At 40.6% G+C, this 21,610-nt stretch overlaps 1 protein-coding gene across 1 annotated transcript in view; it reads right to left on the bottom strand.

Moving 5' to 3' along the window:
- The window catches only part of ALDH1A2 (aldehyde dehydrogenase 1 family member A2), a 52,856-nt gene that overhangs the window by 21,099 nt on the left and 10,147 nt on the right, over positions 1-21,610 (bottom strand). The window contains exons 3-6 of the mRNA XM_030955533.1: positions 7,844-7,948; positions 7,467-7,607; positions 5,745-5,874; positions 656-717 (exon numbers count right to left, since the gene is read on the bottom strand). Coding sequence (XP_030811393.1) covers positions 656-717; positions 5,745-5,874; positions 7,467-7,607; positions 7,844-7,948 — 438 coding nt within the window. The remainder of the gene's footprint in view (positions 1-655; positions 718-5,744; positions 5,875-7,466; positions 7,608-7,843; positions 7,949-21,610) is intronic.

The raw sequence follows: 21,610 nt of genomic DNA, 5'->3' as shown, positions 1-21,610 counted from the left end.
TGGTTAACTGGCTCTTCTGAAAAAGTTACCCTCTCACTGCAATTCCCATGCAGTGTTCAGCAAGATTTTATTATGAGGGTGTCTGCTGGGGTGTAGGGGGAGTATTGGATTTGATGAAATGATGTGTTTCTCTCTCCCAACAAATAAAACAAACATTTCATGTCTTCTGTTAGCTACACAATGTTAATTGTAATGATATGTCTCCTGGAGTTTCCTTTTCTCCTCCAGCCTTGTAAAAGAAATAGCAGGAAAGAATGGAATTAAAATACATCACATTCTCCCAGGAACTGAGGAGCCTGTTAAATCACAGTAAAAACTAAATAAATAAAGAGACTACCACAGCAAAGCATCAATTTTCCATAAGTTGTGTGAACATCCATAACCACTGACAGCATATTAACACTGTGTTTTGCTTTGCTTGTTTTAATCATGTGAATTCTATGACTTGAGAACTTAACTCCTAATAACAGAGCCTAAACCCTATTAGCATGTTCAAATAAGCATTTGCAGGGAGGCTGTTAAAGATATGTCAACAATATGAGCTCAGCTTTTTTCGTAATGGAAAACACACATAGCTGAAGCCCATGTTTTATGTGTCTTTAAAGAGAGCTGGTTCAAATGAAAATAAATAGAAAGCACTAGTAGAGATACTCACAGGGATGATCTGTCCACACACTCCGATGGGTTCATGTCTTGTAAACGTAAAATAATCTCCATCTGAAACAGATGAGCATGCTTACTCTCAAGTGCAGTTTGACTTGGCAGAACAAAAAAAAAAATTAAAATAGAGGGAGGGAAAAAACTCTAAGCATCAGCCTTTGATGGCAGTAAAAGAAATAAAGAAGTCATGGAAGTGTTTCTTTGTGAGCCAGCATGGGAAGTCTAGGTTCAGGAGCAACCTAATTGTTCTTTCTGTAGAACAAAGGAATCAGGCTTCCCATCAGAAAGTAACCTGCTTTGTTCCTTGGCAAAGGGCTGTACTGCACATAAAATTGCAGTAGCATGGAAGCACTTACTGGCCTCAGCTGATTTAAGGGTGAGAGAAGTGAAGAGTCACAAAGGCAATTTCCTGAAAGGCATGAGTGGAACACAGCAATATAAAGGTGGATCTACAGCCCAAGTGTGGGGTAAGAGAGTAACATTCAGCTGACTCATCTGCCATTGAGGACACAAGCAGTGTGAAGTGATGGAATAATGTACCACAATCTCTAGATGTGCAATGAAGAGGGAAAGTTTGTGACTTGTGTCACTGAGCATCACGTACTTCCTGTGGTCTGGAAGCACATGCTGAGGTCACACATGCTGGTTTCTTCCCAGTTAACAAAGAGCCAGAAAGGGACCTGCTGTTAGTTAAAGGACCAGTTAAGGTACTGTCTAACCAGTAGCTCTGTTAGTGTGCTCAGCCTGCATCTGTGCAAAGTAGATTTACTGCACCTTTGTACCTCAACTGAGTCTCATAGCTGTATAAACCTGCCCAGACTCGAACTATCTCTGAATTTAGGTCAGATGTTTTTCAGTGAGGCTACAGCTGAGGGAAAGGCTATGCCAAAGGCATGAGCTGAATGTGCCCCTTGGCCTGTAGTGCTTGGTCATCTAGAAAAACGCAAATCTCTTAACTTGGGAAAATAATTTCAGCTAAGTATGTGAGAATGATGAGGTTACCTAGGCTTAATGGCAGGAGATGATTTACCGGGATAAGAAAAGGTTAGACAGCGGAAAGGAGTAAGAGGAGGAGGAGGAGAGATTACAGGGCTTTTGGTCCTATTGTTCTGTCTGACACAGGGTATGTGCTTTCCCTCCCAGTCTGGGCTGGGAAGTGGCTGCCCCAGCCTCTCCCCTGTTCAGGCCAGAGCTGCAGTCACCCTTGTGCAATATTGACTTCACAATGGACAGTGTGTTTTGGGAACCTGCTGCAATATTCTCTAAGATATATCTGGTAACAATAAATAGGTTAATCCTTAAAGTTTCTTGGGTTTAAGGAAAGACTTCAACTTGAATTTGATTAGAAATAACTTATTGTCAGGTCTGCTTATTTCTATCCATCTACTTTACAGGATTTGCTCAGTAGAAACCTGAGCTAGAGTAGCTAATATGTCAGCTGAGGGCCAGATACAGACTAATTATGAGAAAGGTAACAATAGCCTGCAACCAAGACAGGGACAGAACAGAGAAAATAAAGGAAGCAGAGAAAGAGAGAAAAGAGATTCAGGAAAAGGCAGAAGAAAATAGTTTATCACTTAGTTTGCACTGCACTGACGAAACATCATTGTAGCGTTTTGATCTCCAGATGTTTGACAACTCCCCAGCAGAGATGAGAATATTTGTGACACAAACTAAGATGATCAGCTTGGTTTTCCAGGTTATCTTTCACAGATGCTACAGTGGTTCATAGACCATAGGAAGATTCATCAGAAGCGAAGTAGAAGTCAAAATACAGAGAAGTACATACAAGCAAAACTCTCTAAGTGCTCAAGGGAACACAGAGGAGTCAGCTAAAAATACCAGCTTGTACTCGGTAGTACTGTGAGAGGTGGGTTCTCAGCCAGAAGGATGGTGGCAACATAACAGTAACACAGTTACATTAGCACTGTCTGACTTTAGATTGTCACTGCATAATCACTGCCACATGTCTGTGTGCTTCATCACACAGAGTTATAGATAACCTGAGCCTCTTGCCAAGGCAGACAAATGGTGGTTAATTCTGCCCAGCGTGGGCAGAACGTTCTCTCCGCAGAGCGGTGCCTCCCATGCAGAGCTGCTCTCCCTGCTGTCTCCCACTAGACTCTAGACAGCTGCCCTTTTTGACACCTACTTCCAAAGTTCATCATCCACAGATTTTCTGTCAAGATGGCATTTTTGAGGTTTCCTTCTAACAAAATCTTTGGGAACATATGTGACTTGAAGTTATTCAGAAGCCTTGGACATCTCTGGACAGGCCAAAGGTGGATCTAAGAGCCACCCTGTCCACAATGCAGAACAAGTTGTTACCATGACAAAATAGCTCAAGAATTAAATGACCTTAATTCCATTACTCTAAACAGTTAGAACAGAAAGATCCCTTGTGCTTAGAAATTATACAGGAGACTTTTTAAATGTTTGAGACTTTTAAGTCATGCTAATGACCCTTGTTCTAAGACACTGTGGCTGATAATTGTTACTCTTATCCTTTACTAGCTGGCTGCCAGAAGAACACTGCCTGAGAGGGACCTGACACTGATCCCACATCCAATCTAAAATTTTGTGTTAAAAGGGTATTTTTAATATACGCAGCTGAAGTAAACTGACATTCTTCAGTCCTCACTGATATTAACAGAGCAAGATCAATTTGCAGCTGCTTAGCACCTGGCGCAAAGACTTTCATTTTTTAATCAGAAAGCAAGTCTCATTTATCCAAGGATCTCACTTTGGGACAGCAATATCTTCCACAGATGTGTTTGCTTAGATTTCCATCAGGAGTCTCCAGCACGGATATTTTATTTGCATAACAACCATAATACAGTCCCATGCCTCATATAGCAGGACACAGCAAACAAGTGGGTGAGGAGAGCTGAACTGGTTCTTTAAACTATATCATAGCATATATTGCTTTAAAGATACATTTCTGCTTGCATTCAGTTTATTAGTTTAACAGTTTCTGGTCTAGCCTCATTCTGTTTTAATTTAAATCATCAAGGCTTTACGCTTGGGAGCAAGCAAAGGGCAGTCTGAAGGTTTTGCAGCTCTGGGGCCAAAAGGAATGTGACTGTAAAACACACTTCTTCTACTTGTCTATCAATTGCCTATTTTTATTTTAAAGGAAAAGAAAACTTCAACAAAAACAGCAACAACAAAAGATCAGGAGGTTTCAGATTTATTAGCACACTGAATATAAAGACAAGATTTAATAGTGGGGTTTTTTTGGTTTTGTTGTTTTGCTTATCTTTGGTGAGCTGATGGTAAATGAACGTAAAGAGCACTGCTGTTTAACAGTGGCTTTGCCCTAAAACAGCTTCATGAGAATGACAAATTTATGGTGCAAAAGCAGAGGAATAAAGAGAAGTGTTAAATGAAGAATAATTGATCCCCTGAAAATCTGTGGATGGACTTATGATTCTACACCATTGAAAACTGTGTTAGCACAAAGTTTGCACTGAGGAAGGCATGCTGAAAATGTGCCTTCCTTTCACCCAGCATAGTCCACCTTACTGAAAAAAAAATCAGATTTGATCCTATAAGGTACTTGAAACCAAGAATAAGCAGAGAATATTTATTCTCCTTAATCTGGCAGTGCCTTTTGGTGGCTGACCTAATTTCTGTGTACCTGTGGGGCTAAAGAGTGAGAAGGAGGCATTCACTGACCAGGGAGAAAGAGATTAGGGAACAGGAAATTTGCTGAATACATGAATTTATGGTGTGGTCTGCACTTTTGTATGATTAAATGTGAAGTGCAAGCAGCAAAACTGGGATTTACGAATCTCAGCCTAAATAACTGTGGAAAGCTTTGACTCCTTGCAGGAATGTCTACACCTGAAATATTATTATTGTCATTTCTTTGGTGAAAATAAGATAGCGAAGATAAACACCAATCAGTGCATGCTGCAATTTTAATAAGATGAAACATGAAGATGAGGAAAACTGCAAGAAGAGTTGCATGATGTTTCCCTCCTGAAAATTTTGGAGGCATATTTTCAATTGATCTGCTTGCCTCACTTGAGTAGTTTGGGGCTTTGCTAGAGAGGTGAGTGAGTGCATTGCAGATGCTGTCCCACAGTGAAACACCAGGGAAATAGCTGGGCAACAGCAATGGGCATGTACCCCTGAGTGTGCCCTGCTGGGTAAAGTGGAATAAACATGCATGCGCAAAGAACATGTGCACCATGAATCCACATAACGAATGTTCATTTTCCTTAATGATTTTCTAGAGTTTTACTTTATGCAGGTGAAAGAGGAGGACACTTATCTTAATGACTGCACCTACATAAAATAATTTTCTCCTATTTTGCCATGTTGTGTAATTATAGCATTTGGTACATCTAGTCCAGACTGCAAATGAATTTGTTTGCATCAGACAATGCAGCCTGTATTTGTTCAACATCTGGGAGGGAGGGGCAGGAGGAAGAAACTCCTTAAATAAAAATAATGGTAAGGATTGTTTTGCATCTCTTTAGCAAAAGAAGAAGAACATAATAATTTCCTAGCATGCATGAAAGTTTATTTCATATATACAATATGAAACTCATCCCATTGAATAATTTGAAAAAGCATCTATAACAAAATCTATTTCATATGTATGTAGTTCTCTATAGTAACCTTAAGAACACTCTCAAAGTATAAATTAAGTTAGATCCAGTGTTAGTCCAAGGTAAAATTATTTGCATCAGCAGTAAGAAGTCATACACAAACAAGATCTATACATAATGATTCTGTTTCTTAAACAGGCACCCAACACTATTTTCATGAGTTCCAAGGTATTTTTCAGGCTTATCTCATCCATTTTTATACATGTATCAATATTTAAATGTAGGTATCGAGCTATCTCCTTCTCAGGGGGATGCATGCAAAAGAAACCAAGCCCTCCTCACATGTGCATGTGGGGCAGACCAAGAGCAGGGCACCCAGTCCTGCCCTTCCTGACTTTCCAACATCTGCTTCAGCAACACACAACACACTGTAGGAGCAACCCAGGCTCCTCCTCTGCCTTCCACAAAGCTTTAGTCTGGCCATGAGAAGGTTTAGGTGCATAGCTGTGCTTTAATTCCCCTTACCTACAGGAATGGTCATTCCATGGATTTTGTCTGCCCAACCAGCATAATACCTCAGGGTTTTTATGACTCCCTGGAGATCAACATAGAAAGCTTGCAAAAATGGTTTGCCACTGTTCAGTGATTCCATAGTCTGCAGGACAAGAAAAAGTTAAGAGATGTAAGTATTGTAACATTTTTGGACTATTGTACCTAAGTATTCACCATCTTAACAGCTCTTGAACATTGACAAAGATTTTAATGAAGACAAATCAGTTGCACCATGGTGTAATTTTAACCCAGAAGGTTCAGAACAATTATCTGATCCCCTTTGTTACTTTTAACAAACGTGAACAAAAAGTATTTTCCTTGAAAAACCCAAACTGGATTCTTCTGGAGTATTCTGGAATGGCTATGATTTTAAGAATATTTGTGTATGTTTATGTGTGTTTGTCTGTCCGTCTGTTTTGTGGATTTATGCGTGTATCCACATGCATGTACATGTGCCTTTGTGTACTTTGAACCTAATAGCCACTGTGTTTGGTCCAGATCTATAAATGCTGAATTGCTTTAATCAGGAGCCAAGATAAAAATGCCTGTCAAACTGGGTTCTGTTATGTTAATGATAACAGCTGAGAAGGGGCTCCTTGTAGCCCTGTATTAATGATCTGAATCCATAAAGAGAAGAATGGACACATCCCTCTTTATATAATTGATGTGAATATAAAAATTTCTCTATATGGTTGCCAAGACTCCTGCTGAGGTCTGAGATATCTATACTGTACAGCCAGTTTATTTATTGCCATCAAATAAACAAACTTTCCTCTAGGGAAGCTCATAAATTAACAAGCTATCTTTATTTTTTTAGTTAATATTCCTATTTTTAAAAGTATCTTATAAGCTATCCTCTTAGGGGTTCCTAAGATCATTTAGCAAAAAAAATCCAATAAAATATCCTAAGATGTTGAGTAGCTTAACTCATTCTCAATAGCTGTCCAATAGAAATCATTAAGAACGGGCAAAGGACGCCCCTGTGTAACACACCAACCATCAAATGAGTTTCTATAGAGAAGAATGGAGGCCTAATTCTGCACTGACTTATATCCCCAAGAGCAATTAATGGCACTGCCTGCAGTGCAGCTCAGTAAAGAACTTGGCTTCAGAAATAAAAATTAAATGACAGGCAGAGTAAACTTGATTTGCTGTGCACTTCCTTCTCCCCATGGCGATTTTACAGTATGTGCCGGCGGTAAGATGATTTAAGTGTTGACAAAGCTGGAATTAAGATGTTCACAGGCTTAGTTCAAAGCACTTGACATGCGGAAAACAACATTAACAATGGCACCGTTGCGATGGCTTCATCCCAGGGAGGAACGGAGCTGCACTCGGAACTCGTGTCACCAGCTCAGTGTCCCTCAGCACCCCGCTTGTGTCCCTCAGCACCTCACTTGTCATTCCCGCCTGTACAGATCATCCCAACCTGCCATTACTTATTCTAGAAGTGCACACGTGTGCACACACCTGCTGTTGTGGAACATCCAATTTAAAGACGATCTGAGCCCACTGGGAGCCTCTTGTTGGCCTTTATGGGTTTTGCACCACACTGTAAGTGGACAGAGCCATTTCAGCCAGGAAGCTGCGTGTGGTTTTCACATACAATTCATATCAACCCATTCATGAATGAAATGGCTCTCAGAATGTAAAACTGACAATTGATTTGACTTCTGATTTTTATGTTTCACTTACAGCAAGAATTGCCCTGTCCCTTTCCACCAAGTCTGCTAACTTATCCAAAAGATGGCCTCTTTCTGAGGCATCCATTCTCCTCCAAACAGAACCGAGGGAAAAAGCCAGCCGAGCTGCCCTCACTGCCTTGTCCGTATCAACCTGGGAAGAAGGAAGAAGAAAATTGAAGACACAAGGTAAATAACACAAGCAGGCTTATGGGATTTGCTGTTATACAACCTTAGTCACATGTGATGGGTTTTGGAACTATGATTTATAAAAGAACTGCCCAATAGCGCTATTCTGGACTCGTTGCTTTGATCTAGTTATGCATTTGTATTATCTGTTATACATTTAATTGATACATTAAACATACAGCCATTCGTGGGATACATTACCTTGTCAGCTTCCTGAATGTCACAGATTTGTTCTCCTGTTGCTGGATTATATACTGGGAATATTCTTCCACTTTCAGAATTCTGCCACTCATTATTGATGAAAATCTAGAAAAGGAAGAAAAGTCATCAGGTCTCTTGCATGAACAAACAGTAATGTTTATAACAACAAACTCATGAGAAAAGCTGCAGATTCTAATATAAAAGAACTGAAACTTATTTTTATGTGTGAAAATTACAGTTTTCAAGAGTTCAGGCTGAGGTCAGCCCCTGATGTCTTTCTGTATTCTATAGCAGTGTCATTATAGAAGCAACAATCAAAGTCTAAACATTGGTTGATGTTCAAATCTGGTTCAAAAACTGTAACAAATAAACTAAAAAAAGAAATAGCTGTACCAGAGAAAAAGCCTTGAAACTGCTGAAGACAAGGATTTGGAGTAATCACTCAGTTCAGTAAGTAAACATTTAGTCACTGATACATCCCAGTCAAGGCTGAATAATCTCAAACATCACAGTTCTTCAATACACAGTAGTTAATTATGGCTACAGCGACGGCTTGCAGCACAAAACTAACTTGCTTATCTGCTAGGAACAATGGAAATTGTTACATTCTCTCAGTGTTGATATTTTAATTGTCAGGGGCAAAACAAATTTAAATGGTAATGGTGCTGGCAACAACTGTCTTGAGAAAGGCAATGACAAATGAGTTTATTTAAAGTAGATTTTTACTGGTAGCTGCATACATGTCTATTATTTTCTGCTGAATGACTTTTAAGAACTGGATGCAATTATTTATTAGCAAGTATTAAAGTAGTCACTACATGAAAATGAGTGAAAAGTTTTCCAGGTAATCAGACTCTTTCTGTCTTTTAAATCTTTCAAAGAATGTAAGTGTTCAAAAAATCCGGGCACGATTTGGGTTCCTTGGAGTCCAGATATCAATGTATTTTTATTGGATTCCATGAAATACAACTTTAAATGTGTAAGATGGTGTCCTGGCCTCATTGAAATACACAGGAATTTTCCCCCTGACTCCACTGAAAGCAGAAGTTCACATGTAGAGAGAAGGAATGTTTACCACCTGATTTGTTTTTTTTTTTTTTTTTGCATACAGGGCTGTGTTTATAAAGACAGGGACCTTTGAAAGCTTGAGGAGTTCCAATCAGAGATACACAGGTGAGAGAAACTGGCCCATCTTTATACACATGAAGGCAAAAATACATCTGTAGAGTTTTCAGTTACAGACATGAGCTTGCTCAAACCTACTCTCCAAGCCAAAGGGAGGTGCTGTAGCTGTGTTCCTCTCAGCAGGGCTTGTTAGCTCAGGCTGGGTGCCACAGTAGCTGCAGTGTCACAGCTCCTGCTCCAGAGCTCACTCGTGTCCATGTGTGGGGGAACCTGTGCCTGCCTGGAAAAGACCCTGCCAATAGAACTGTACACAGGAACCAACAACTCCATGTGCTTTTGCTATTATGGATGCATTTCTGTTGTGTTTCCTCATTTTCCAATGCCTCAGATTTCAACCTCTTTGCTGTGTGTGCCCCTCCATCCATTCCAGAGTCTGTCCATTCTTTACTCCTCCTTGCTGCTTCTGTTTAGGTTTTCAAAGGTTGCTGAACTCAGGACCTACCACACCACTGCCATTGCTTTCCTTACATGCCCTCTTTATCCTGAACCTGTTTGTGTCCTTGGACTGTGAGCATCCCAGGCTGTGCTGGTGTCTCCCTGCTCAGGGATGACACTGTTCAGCAAACCCAAGTACTGCTCCCTGGTAGGACATTCTGGAGCTAACCCAAATGAGATAGTGAAAGAATCACCAGTACAATCTCTAGTGACCAATGCCATAAGCTGAGATCCTCTGGTGTATCGTTGTCACTTTTAGACCTTAAGTGAAGCAAAGAAACCCTGAGATCTGTGACCTGTGTAGAGAAGGAATTTACTTCATGCTTTCCACTGAGTTTTCTCAGAGTTAACTCTGCACCCAGTGAGTGTGTCGCGGGGTGCTGAGGAGGGAGGGGAAGGGAGAAAACTTCCAGCTTCAGGAGCAGATGGCCAGAGAAGAAGTAAGCATGTTTGTTTAAGGTGACAGGATGTACATAAACACATGGGCTTCTTGTGTGAGCTGCACTGAAAGAATAAAGCAGTTTGGTTGAGCATAAGAACCTGAGAAATTGTGGCAGCCACAATTCAGTACATTTCCCTTAAAGCAGTGGTCTGCTCTTTTTTAAATAGATTAAAAAAAATTAACTCCATTCTGCTGGGATTAACACCTATCATCAGGTTTGCTACACAGGACACAGGACATATATTTGTTCTTGAAATACATTTCACCATAGGAATGAGAAATAGTGCCATGGAATTACAAAAGAGTGCTGCAATTCAAGCTGACTGGAAGGAAAAGCTGTATGATTTTATTGAATGCTCCATTTATCCCACTGACTTAGAAAAAGAACAGTAATAGTAAATATTTCAGATAGGACATGGGAAGGATCTAGTTGGCATAAAGTTAGAGCTGAAAGCAAGAGAAATTGCTACTGTTAATGGTTAATGTTAGTTTCTTCCTGTTCCACTTTCTATAAACAAGGTATTGCCTATACAAGCTCATTACTGTAAACTGAGCACATTTAAATTGGCAGTAAAATCAGAGTATTTACTCTAGTGCACAAATAAAGTACCTAGTCCCATGTTTTGGAACAGTTTCAAGTCTTGAAATCCAGCAGCTGGCGGCTTTACAAGCAAAGCCTTACACTTAAATAATTCACTTTTGAAAGTTTTAGGTGTTCTGTGTCAGGTAGTACCATTCAGCAGATATTCCTACCACCGAGACGCAGATTCTTTTGCAATAAATTTGCATTCACAGGGGCTTTTATAACTCTTCCAGCACTACTGACTCCAATGGCTGTTGATTAAATGTATATATCCTTTACATTTAATCTGACTTTCATTATGGCCACTTCGTAAAAATGCCATGAAATGGAGAAGCGATGACACATTGCAAGAAAAAGGAATCCCTGCAAAGCCTCAAATTGGGTTTTTTTCTCCCTTATTTATAGTGATCATGCTAAAGGCTAACTCTAAATCAGGGGGAATATTTGACAGCAAATGTTCCTATCTATGGATTATATATAACCCATCCTAAACACCAGATAAAAAAGGGGTAACCTTAGAAAAAGAAGGGCTTGCTTCCATGTAAATCATGCTACAAATTGGACAACACCCAGTGAGTTCATTGTTCAACCTCAATTGTGAAGGCTATTCACATTTACTATTCCCCTGGAATCAATGTTAATTAAGGCTGACTGGGGCTATAAATCAGCCTTTGGTTTTTACAACTTAATTCAGCATTAAGCATATATATGTAAATAAAAGGTAACTGATTAACCACTTGAGTTTTCCAGGAGTTACTGAGGTAATTTGTTTTTGTTTGAGTCCTAGTGTTACCTTTTGTGATATGCAGTAGGGAGAAGAAAAAGTCTATAGTGTGTCATGCATTTGCTATGTGGTATTGTGGTAGTTAAATAATCTGGCCTGTTGGGTGCTATCAATAGCATTGTGCCAAAAGGCAAAGGGAAGAAGGGAGCCCTTGAAAAATCTTGGAATACACAAACATTTTGTTTGCCATTTACTCTCAGTAAGGGCAGTAATGTCAGAGCAAGAAGATAAAAGGCCAACTTTGCTGCTGGACTGAGGTGTCCCTGTCAGTGCAGCCATTTAGCCAAGAACAAACCCAAGTGGCAAAGCAGCCAAGGCCTCCTGTGAGTGGAGTCTGGCTGAGGCTGGTGTGCAGGGGGTGAAGGAGGAACCCGAATACCTTTGTCCACCAGTGATGCCAGAGGGGCCAGCAGGGGAGCTGGGGGTGCAGGTGCTGGGGTGTGTGAGGCTGGGGGGTGGGAGGGGCTGTTCCAAACACAGCAGTGAGACAGCTCCCAGAAGTGGAAGTTCCCAGCTGCCCCTGTGAACATGGTGCCCCTCGGAGTGTCATCAATCTCAGGAGATCTCATCACACAGATCTCTGGGCAATTTCTGTTCCTTTCCAAATGAAAGATGGAAAGGGTGTGGATTTTCCTAAAGAGAACAGTCACATCCCTCCTGGTACTGACAATAACGTCTTGCTCATACACTGATGTTCTCACAGATCTTTTACAAGAACTTTGCAAGATAATGGTCCCATCACGTATCCACTAGGTTCAAATCCTGCCTTGGCTAATTATATATGGCCTCTGTTGCCAGAGTTCCACAGGGCTGATCAAGAAAGCAATCTGACTCATCCTACAGGTGAAATGACTGTTCAGAGCCTTGGAGATACCTCATCATACCAACAAGTATACCAAGGAAAAGTAAACTCCAAAGTTACCATGTAAAAATTCCAAGATACTTTGAAACTGCTGACATGTAGTTGGAAGAAAATCATACATTGCATTTTGCACAAGACCTGTATTTCACAAGCATTACGCACTGAGTTCAATAGCATTTTGGATGCTCACCAGTTTTGAAATCAAGCCAAGAGTAAATGTTTTTAGCATAACACAAAGCAAATTTAGCTTTGCAAATAAACTACAACCTCTTGTTTCAGTAGCCATCCATCCCAGCTGGCTTAGTAATATTTAGCAACTTAATGTTCATTTTAAACCATGCAGGTAATTGGAGTGATAAGTATTCAAAGAGGAAGGGATGTGTACAAACCCAGGCTGGACATTCTGATCTGCTGTGCAGCAATAGCAAATTTAGAGCAGGGAGAAAATGTGTTTTCAACACTATTTACCAGCAAGGAAGTACTAAACAACTATCTTTATGAGTGTGTGTATAAATATAATTAATTAAAATAAAGCAAGAACTGATACCTCCTTTGCAGCTCTTAGTTGAAGGAGCTTTATTTTCATGACACTTCAAATTCCCTCTGCTGTTGAGCCAGGGGCTAGCCCTGGATTTGGGAAATGGAACTGATTTTTATATTCACTGGGGATTCCTGCATGCTCACTGCCTCTCTTTTTTGTATTGCCTCTCCTTAAAACATACAGGGAAAAAAAAAAGATTTTGAGCTCTCTTAATTCATAAGAGTAATCAACACAGGTGGCAACAATGTAACTTTTCATTTCCTTTCTTGAAAATGTTCTCAAATGATGTGTCAGTGAAATGATGATCTACATTCTTAATTCGATATTGCTTAGTGATGATGTCATGAGACATTTTCTTCAGGCTCCCCAGCTGTTTAACTCAGAACTTCAGGCAGTGCACAGACAGTGGCCCTGCATTCAGCTCTTTGGAGGTGGAATTATTTTCCCATGGATTTAATAAACAAGGTTTTTGTGCTGTTGCAGCTCCTAGAAATGTTTTTGGTACAGGAAGAGGATTTTAACATCCAAATAATAATGGCTTCCCACAGGAGATTTTGTTCTGGATGAATGGAGGAAGGAATGGGAATTTCCTAACTCAATTGATTTAGTAGCTGGTTATAGTTTCATTCCATCAAAGATCTTTTTTTCATATGTGGCTTTTTCCTTAGAGAGCTTTTGACACTAAATCTGCTGGGATGGGGGAGGGGGCATCAGATGCCAAAGTACTTTATAAGAGACTCACAGCTGCTTGGCCCGCAGCATCTTCTCAGAGCTGGAGGCACTAGAAGTACATAATGGCACTTCTTTTTTAGGGGGGACGGACAACAATTTTAGAGGCATGCAAAAAATCCAGCAGCAGCATTTCCCTTGATAAATACTGCATAACATCCCAGATACTGGGCACCTGTGCCTCAGTCTGGTCAGGAAATTTCATATCCTTTCCCATCTCAGCAACTTCATTTCCTCTCCTTGGGAAACATTTCAAGAGTCCTAATGATTAGTACGATTGTAAGGGAATGAACTAGGTGGGACTGCCAATCAGAGGTGCAGCTTGTTTATTTTCACAGGCCTTGTTTTCCTTCACTTTTATGGCTGTCTTGATACAGCAAATCTCTCACATTCTAGAGTGTGGTGTGAGGCACTCCTGGGAGTGACTGAAAACCAACAGCTGGCTATGGAATCAGCAAAAAACCTGCTTTATAAGAAGGCACTAGGAAAGCAAAAGCCAACGCCAGCAGTCTGCTGGCTGAATGATCAGTGATGGATCAGCAGTGCCATTTAATTTTGTTTTTAAGAGGATTGTTCAGGTGACCAGCAAGAGTCGCAGCTTCTTCTGGCAGTTCACAAAAGGTGAGTAATGGGCTTCACAGCCAACCTCCCCAAGGAGGTTGCAGGACCCTGCTCCTGAGCCATGAATGAGCCTGTCTGGGCAGTGCCAGTGGCTGTGCTGCTTTCAGGGGATAGCCCTGCATGAGCCCAGCACCCCAGCACAGGTGGTTCTCATGTTGTTCATTACCCCTGAGCAGAATTGTCCTCAGAAATTACCCAGATTTGGGTTCTTTAGTGAGATGCCTTTCAGCTGTGGAGGAACTGTAATTGTGTGAGAGTAACAGTGAACTGTAGAGGAACATTGCACCAAATCTAATTCAGGCAAGCAAGCTCCCATGGGCACAGCTGGTTTTCAGCTACAAGAGGTCCAAGAGGTCCAGAGTAGAACAAAAGGAAAAAATCCAGCTGGTTTCAGTGGGAGCTGAATCAGGCCCCAGTTGAGGAAAAGGAGTCAGTGGCAACAGCCTCCAGAGGGATGTTTGTACTGGGAAACAAAGCTGTTTCACTGGAAACTTGACACATGCTCTAGAGCCTGTGAGGTCTGAAAGGCCAAACAAAACCAGAACATGTTGATTTTTATTTTTCCTCTTTGTCTGCTGGGTTGTCCTTCTCCCTCCTTACTCTCCCCCCCCCCAATAAAAATAGAAAAAGAAAGAAAAAAAGAAAAGGAAAAGGAGCTCTGTTCTAAAGCTCTGTGTGCTGTGGGGTTCTTCATCTTTTTTAAAGTCTCATTTGGACCTCAGAGCCTGACTGAATAATATCATAGCTATTGGACCTGGTGTACCATAAATGTGGCTTTCCTTCATAAATTCAAGCTTGAAATTGCACTCAAGAAATCTAGAGGGCAAACTTGTGAGTGCACTGAGAGGGTTGGAGAATTTTAAACTTTTACAAACGTAGTACAGCAGGAGGATCAAAAAAGTAGAATCAGAAATAAAACACCCAAGAAGTGAGTGGCTTTGCTGTCCATGCAGCCAGCTCTGGTATAATTTTTGTGCAAGCCCAGTTCTGTGCCAAGGGGAGGTGTCTGATGAGAAGACCAGGGTGTTTGCCTTCTCTGGGTGTAAATCCCAAGTAGCAAGGCCTGAGTCAACTCTACCAAAATTAAAGCCAGTGCTTCACACCAGTGTGCTTTGGATCAGAAGCCAAGTGTTTGAAAGAGGTGAATACATCAAGGTCTGGTGACATTTCAGCCTGTGTAATTTAAGTCAGGCTTCAGTGTGGCCAACATGAGCTGGAGGAGGATTCCCATGCTCTAGCCCTCATGGTGGCAGGAGCTTGGGCTCTTTTCAGTCTCAGAGAGGTGGGAGAAGAGGACAGAGCAGACCTGTCTGCAGGGGCTGCTGCCCTGTTCTGCTCACCTGGATGTTCAGGTGATTAAAGGCAGCTAGGACAAGTCCCCCAGCTCACAGACACTAGAGGTATAGGGAATGGTATGCTAGGAAAGGGGTGTGATGGGAGGAGAAACCAGAGGAATTCAGTGTCTCTGAGCAGCAAATGGAATCAGAGAAAGGCTTGAAGCCTCCCGTCAGTCTGCTGTGAAAGTGGAATGTAACATGATTTTTTCTCCCCTATGTCCCTCATCCCTCACGCCAAATGTTTGACCTGCCTGTCTTCCTGTCTTAATTAGTCTTCTGTCTTTCTGGGAGTTGGGTCTGTTCTTCTGCAAATGGCAGCACATCAGACAGGGGAAACCTGTCATGTTTGTTTTCTAAGCTGTAGGGGGTACCCATTTGAAAAAACTCCCAGCTTATCTAAACATTTTTGTTTGTATGATTTTGAATTAGGAAGTGTGAGTAATTAGTTAAGAAGATTAAATAAGTCTTAGCAACATGCAGTAGCGTGCTTACTTTCCTCCTCCCCCCCCCCCAGTATTTCCTGCACAAAACCCAGGCTGCCAAACTGTGATGATACCCTTTTCTATTTTAGTTTCTCACTGTGCCACATGCTGGCACAGCATCCGTTATTTCCATTCAGTCTCATTAAAGGGATTATTTTGTGCCTGGTTGTTCAAGAAAATTAATCTAAAGAGAAGAAACTTTCAGATTGTATTGTCTATTGAACTATACCCACCACAAACATTTTACTCCTTTTGGCTGCCTTATTAAACCTGTGGGAAGAAACTTTGGTTGCAGCAAATAAAGGCTTTCCTCAAAGTAATTTTTACTTTTTTCAGTTAATGAAGAATTTGTCTGCTGTTAGTAGAACAATACAGGAACAATAACATAGCTCAGGTCAATATTTCATGTATTCCTAAGAAACTAAGCTCCCAAGCTTTACTTATCCTTTCATCAGCAGGACTCTTTAATTGCTGGAGAACATTTACTCTCTTTAACTGCCTCAGAAAACATTGCTTGTGAAACCAGGATGACTAAAACATTAAATGTGCTTTCCATTTTCACTAATTACAAAGACAAGCCATCACTGGATGAGTTGGGTAAAGATGGCAGTGGTTTTTATGGAGAATGATCCTTGATGTCACTTATTGCACCTTAAAAAGTGAAATAGTGAACGATTTAAAAAAATCCACTAAATCGAGAGTGGAGAGGAGGAGTATTTGTTTACATAATCAATTGCTGGGCTGTCACTGGGCTTTAATGAAGTTGTGGCTATTAAGAACTTGATCCTGGAAACCCTTCCACAAGTGCTCATTTGAAATGGTGGGAATGAGGAGGGGTTTGTACAAACAAGACTCATATTACTCTGTGTAGTTCTCCTGTGTTTTGCATTGTTTGTGCATTGCCAGTCTTGTGTGCTCCTTATGTGTGACAGAAAACAGTGTGAGCTATTAATCTGTACATGGGAAATATGTTCTGCCATTTGGAAGAATTTAATCTCCCTTGTAGGTAACTGCCATTTTAAATGTTCATCACCAGGAACAAGTTCTTACTTAGAAATTAGCTGTGCTGCATAAATAAATATTCCTCATAGGATTTCAGACATTATAGGCAACACAGAAAAATACAATAAGCAAATTTATCTTGACTTAAAGCTCTGCCTGAGAAAATTACCTTATAACTACACATGAGAAATTGCTGGAATGTCAGCTTCATTTGCAGTGGCCCCTTATGGCCTGATCACCCTCTCTGGCACGATAAATCACTGGCAAGATCCTTACCTTAACACGTTTGATCTCAGCTCAGCAAGACTTGGTTTTGATGTGAAGAACTCCAGATCTGTTAGGTCAGAGACAAATAGCAGAGCCACTGACCTGCAAAGTGCTAAGTCTATATTAGACCCAAGTGAGCAGCCTTAAGCTCCTGAAAAGTTTGCCTTTGCTTCTACTTTGCATCCTGAAGCTTTTCAAATATTACAGTTAGCATGTTTTCTTAATGATGTCAGAGACATTTCCTTTTGTGCTGTTCTGCATGTACAGAAGCCACAAAAAGCATGTGGTGTGAGAAGCATTATCTTGGATAAACTGTTAGAATTACCTGCACTTCAGAGAGACATGAAATAAACCTCATTATTTATTGGTTTCTTGACTTAATTCACATAAATGGCTTGCACTGGCCTTTTTCTTACTAGACCATGCCTACTGATATCATAAATAATGATATTCACCAGTACACCCATTAAGATGATGCAAAGTGCCTGTGTGTACATGTGTGCACATACAGAAATTCAAACTACTCCTAAAAACAAAAAACTCAGCTTGTGACATTTACATTCAAAGTCTGAACTTGTACAAAGAACAGTTTTGTGGCCACTCAGTTTTGCAGCCTTGGTTTGAAAGTATTATTTATTGTCCTGGTTAAACAGTCACTTATCTCCACGATAGTAAGCAGGAGTGTTAGTCTACCAGAAAATTGGATGTTCTTAATGGGCTTTGGAGGAGAATAGCTTTGCATCATCAGCATTAAGTTAAATCACATTAAGTACCCACTTACAACATAGGGATTACCACTTATGACATCTTTGGTGAAAGCCTTTAAAACAAATTGTTGTGTTTGTTAGAAGAAGCTGTGAGATAACAATTCCCAGAAGTCTGATTTATAAATTCCTTTTGCTCTTCAAGAAGATGCAAAGGAACCCAACACCTCTCATTCAATGTCGCAATGAAATCTCTCAGGCTGGAAATTCTTTTCAATAAAAAGTCTTGGTAAATAGTAATTTATTTACTTTAGAATATTCTTCTGGATAGAAGAAACCATTAGACTACACCTTTCCTCAGAGTTCAGTTCTAATTTCTCCTCCAGTTGTTTCTGTTCATTAAGTCATTGCCTTTTACATGTACAAAACTGGAATAGGCCATTCTGCTTTTTACTATTCATAAGGCTGATTTGGGAGAACTGGGTATAAACTGTCAAAGTATCCTGCTGTGCTTGGATACCTGACAGATTTACACCTCAAAGTACACTGTGGTACTAAGACTAAAACTGGATGTGGAGTGTTCTTGCAAGAGTTGATTACAGTCTCAATCAATAGAGCACCTGAGGATATAAAAAAATAATGCCAATGTTTGATAGAATTTAACATTTTTGTGTATGACCAGCAAGTTATTCTGTATAGAAATGAAGGCCTGCATGAAAAATGAGCTCTTATATTTAACTTTAAATAGAAACAGACTAATGACTTTGCATATGTAAATGAAAAACATGACCCTAAACTTTTGCCAAACATGAAGTATTAAAAAAGTGGATTAGGGCAAACCCAATACCTGGTTATACTGAGCTCTCCTTAAATGAGCAAAGTGTGCTATAAGTCTTGTCAATAAAGAGCCTTCTTTAAAAAACCTGAATACTCATATATGCAGTCCTGAGATCCACTCTCCCAATTTCCTCTAAAATTCATATTTCTTTTCCCCTTTTTAACCAAACTCCATTTTTCTCTGCTGGAACCCCTCGTAATGATGCCAGAATATGGGCAAACCTCATTAGCTTCCCTGCTATCAACAAGACAGGATTTATGCTTGTAATGAACACAATGACACGTGATCACTAAATGGCTAAAATCACTATCAAGACTTAAATCTGAGAAATTTTTCACCCAGACATTGCAAGTACTATTGGTATGTAAAGGTATGGAGCTCAGTATTAATTACAGCAAACGTGTCCCCAGTGCCCCACGTCTGCAAGGAGCACAGCAGTGACAGCTGTTGGGGAAGGCTCCTGGCATGCAGCCTTTGGCAGGTACCAGCTAGAAGGTAGAAGGTATGTTGCCAATCCAATCCAGTGAGTAATAACTGAATTCCCATGGGACCTGGCTGAAGTCAAATGTTGCTGTTCCTGGTTCATTGCTTTTAGTCTCCCTAAAGACCATTTAGGCAAACAGCTGGAAGGGCTGACTACAAGGGTTCCCAGCCACAGGGAACCAATCCAGGAAAGCAGGTAAAGGCTTCTAACCAGGAAACAAGTTATCAAAGGATTTGTCCCGTTGCTCCCTCAAGGAAAGAAATGAACTGAGGCAGAGAGCAAGAGCATGAACACATTGGTGCTGCATGCAGAATCCAGACATTAATGGGAGGACGAGCTGTGCTGCACCAGTCAGTGGGCATGTTCTGCACTGGGCTCCTGCTTGGCATCTGAATAGGAGGGCTTTCCTTCTCCCTCCATGCTGGAGGGCCTTATTAAAACAAGATCTTTGAGACATGAATAGAAGCAATACCAGAACTGGAGTTCCAGTACTGTCACCGCTTTGCACTGATGGAATATTCCTTCTCCTAAAGAGAAGTACAGAGGGGAACAACATCACCAGCTTCAGCTCCATCTGAACTCATTATGCAGATCTTGCAGCAAGGAGGGCACTGCCTCCCTGACAACACTCAGAGGAACAGCAACAGAGACAACTCCTGATGAAGTGACACAAAAAGAGAGCAAAGAGCACAAAGAAAGGGGTCTTTCATCTACACCATGTGTGTGTATGTGTGTGTGTGTGTAGTGAGTACACAGAGAAGTGTGCAGTTAATAACATAAAGAAATGCAGACATGCATCCACAGGTAAACACCAGCTCCAAAATTCATCTGTATTGCCATTTCCCAGAATACCATGTACAAAAATAGAGGCTTGATCTTCTTGTAGTCTGGCTGGTTTAGCAAGAGACCCTGTCTCTGACACTGACCTACTGTCTGAGTTAGTCATGGTTACACTCCCACAAATTTAAACTTCCCCCATCTGTGAAGGAACCTTGTCACAGTTTTACAGTGAGGCTGAATCAATTAATGCCTTCTGAAAGATGTGATGGAGCAGAATATTAACACTTGCAGTTGAGTGATACCAGTTAAAAACATCTTAAGTAATGTAACAAATGGATTTAAAAACCACTATCAAAGGGTTGGACCACCAAGACTCCTAGGCCATCATCAGCATAGTTATAGCACATTTAGTGTTATTCTTAGATCACTGTTTCAAATTAATAGTGAAAAAGGCAGAGCTTGATTTTCACCTCTGAGGAAAACAGATCCAATAAACATCACAAAAGAGAAGAGGCTGTTAAGTGGCCGTGGTAAAGAAAGTGTGATAAGGACAAAAAGAGGAAGACCAACAAAATGTCAGGCACTGATGGAAAAGGGGGTAGAGGCTTAGCCAGATATCCTGAAAAACAGCTGTGCTTGTTTCTAAAGGTCTGTGCAGGCCATTCTGGTACAGGACTGCTGCAACAGTGTGTCACAACTGAAGCAACTGGAGAAAAATAAAAAGTTCCTTGTTTTGGAAGGTAGTGGTAATTTCTTGCTAGTTTTGACAAACTCGAGAGTAAACTATTTCTGTTACAGCTGAAAAAAACCCATAAGCAAATGTAAAATGCATATGTTACGGTAAGCTTTGAAAATATCCAGTAGAATCAGGACAGTGCTTTTATGTCTGGGTGCAAAGAACGTTTAAAATATACTCCAAATATGTTTCCGACAACAAAAAGAAATCTATGTATCCACCTGTCAGTTACATAAATGCCTTCTCAAATCAATTTGACAATATAAAGAAGTATTAAACCCAGTTTAAAATTAAATTCTATTTTTAGGACATTTTACACTAGCAGAATGGTAAATAAAAGTGAGGTGCAGTGTCACGGGAAGTGTTTTTGCGACTGAGCTGAAAAGACTTTACAGGGTTTTTCAACTAACTAGATCACAATTTTCATCTAGGTCATCTTATAGCTGGGAAATAAAAGCACAAGTGCCAGTAAACCAGCCTAAGAAAGCCGAGTGTGAAAATGGGTGATCTGGACTGTATCACTGAGAGGAAAAACCAGAGGTTTTTGAGCATAAGGGGACGAGAATAATCAGAGGCATACCACACTTTTTACGTGTAAGCTGTGTAGGGAGGACAAGTCAGGCTGCAGAGGGGGGAGAGCTCTGTGTGCAACGCTTTGCGTGGGCACTGCTTGGAGGGGAGAAATAACACAAAACACGGACCCACGGATAGAGAAGCAGTGGAGATCTGAAGGATAATACTGGAGTGAGGTACTGACTTCAAAATAAGAGCAGCTGAAGTGACATTGAAGTGGTACTGAAGAGGAAAAAGAGTATGAAGGCAGTAAGGCTGGAGCCAAAATAACTCCGTATTAGTTCAGTGAAAGCTGCACTGAAATAGTGTGTAGAGAACAGAGTTTTCTGTATCCTAATGTAAACAACATTTGACATAGTCCTGTCAAGGACTAAAAATTGTG

Source organism: Camarhynchus parvulus, chromosome 10 (genome assembly GCF_901933205.1).
Source record: "Camarhynchus parvulus chromosome 10, STF_HiC, whole genome shotgun sequence".
Classification (NCBI taxonomy): Eukaryota; Metazoa; Chordata; class Aves; order Passeriformes; family Thraupidae; genus Camarhynchus; species Camarhynchus parvulus.
This window is presented reverse-complemented; position numbering and strand designations above follow the sequence as displayed.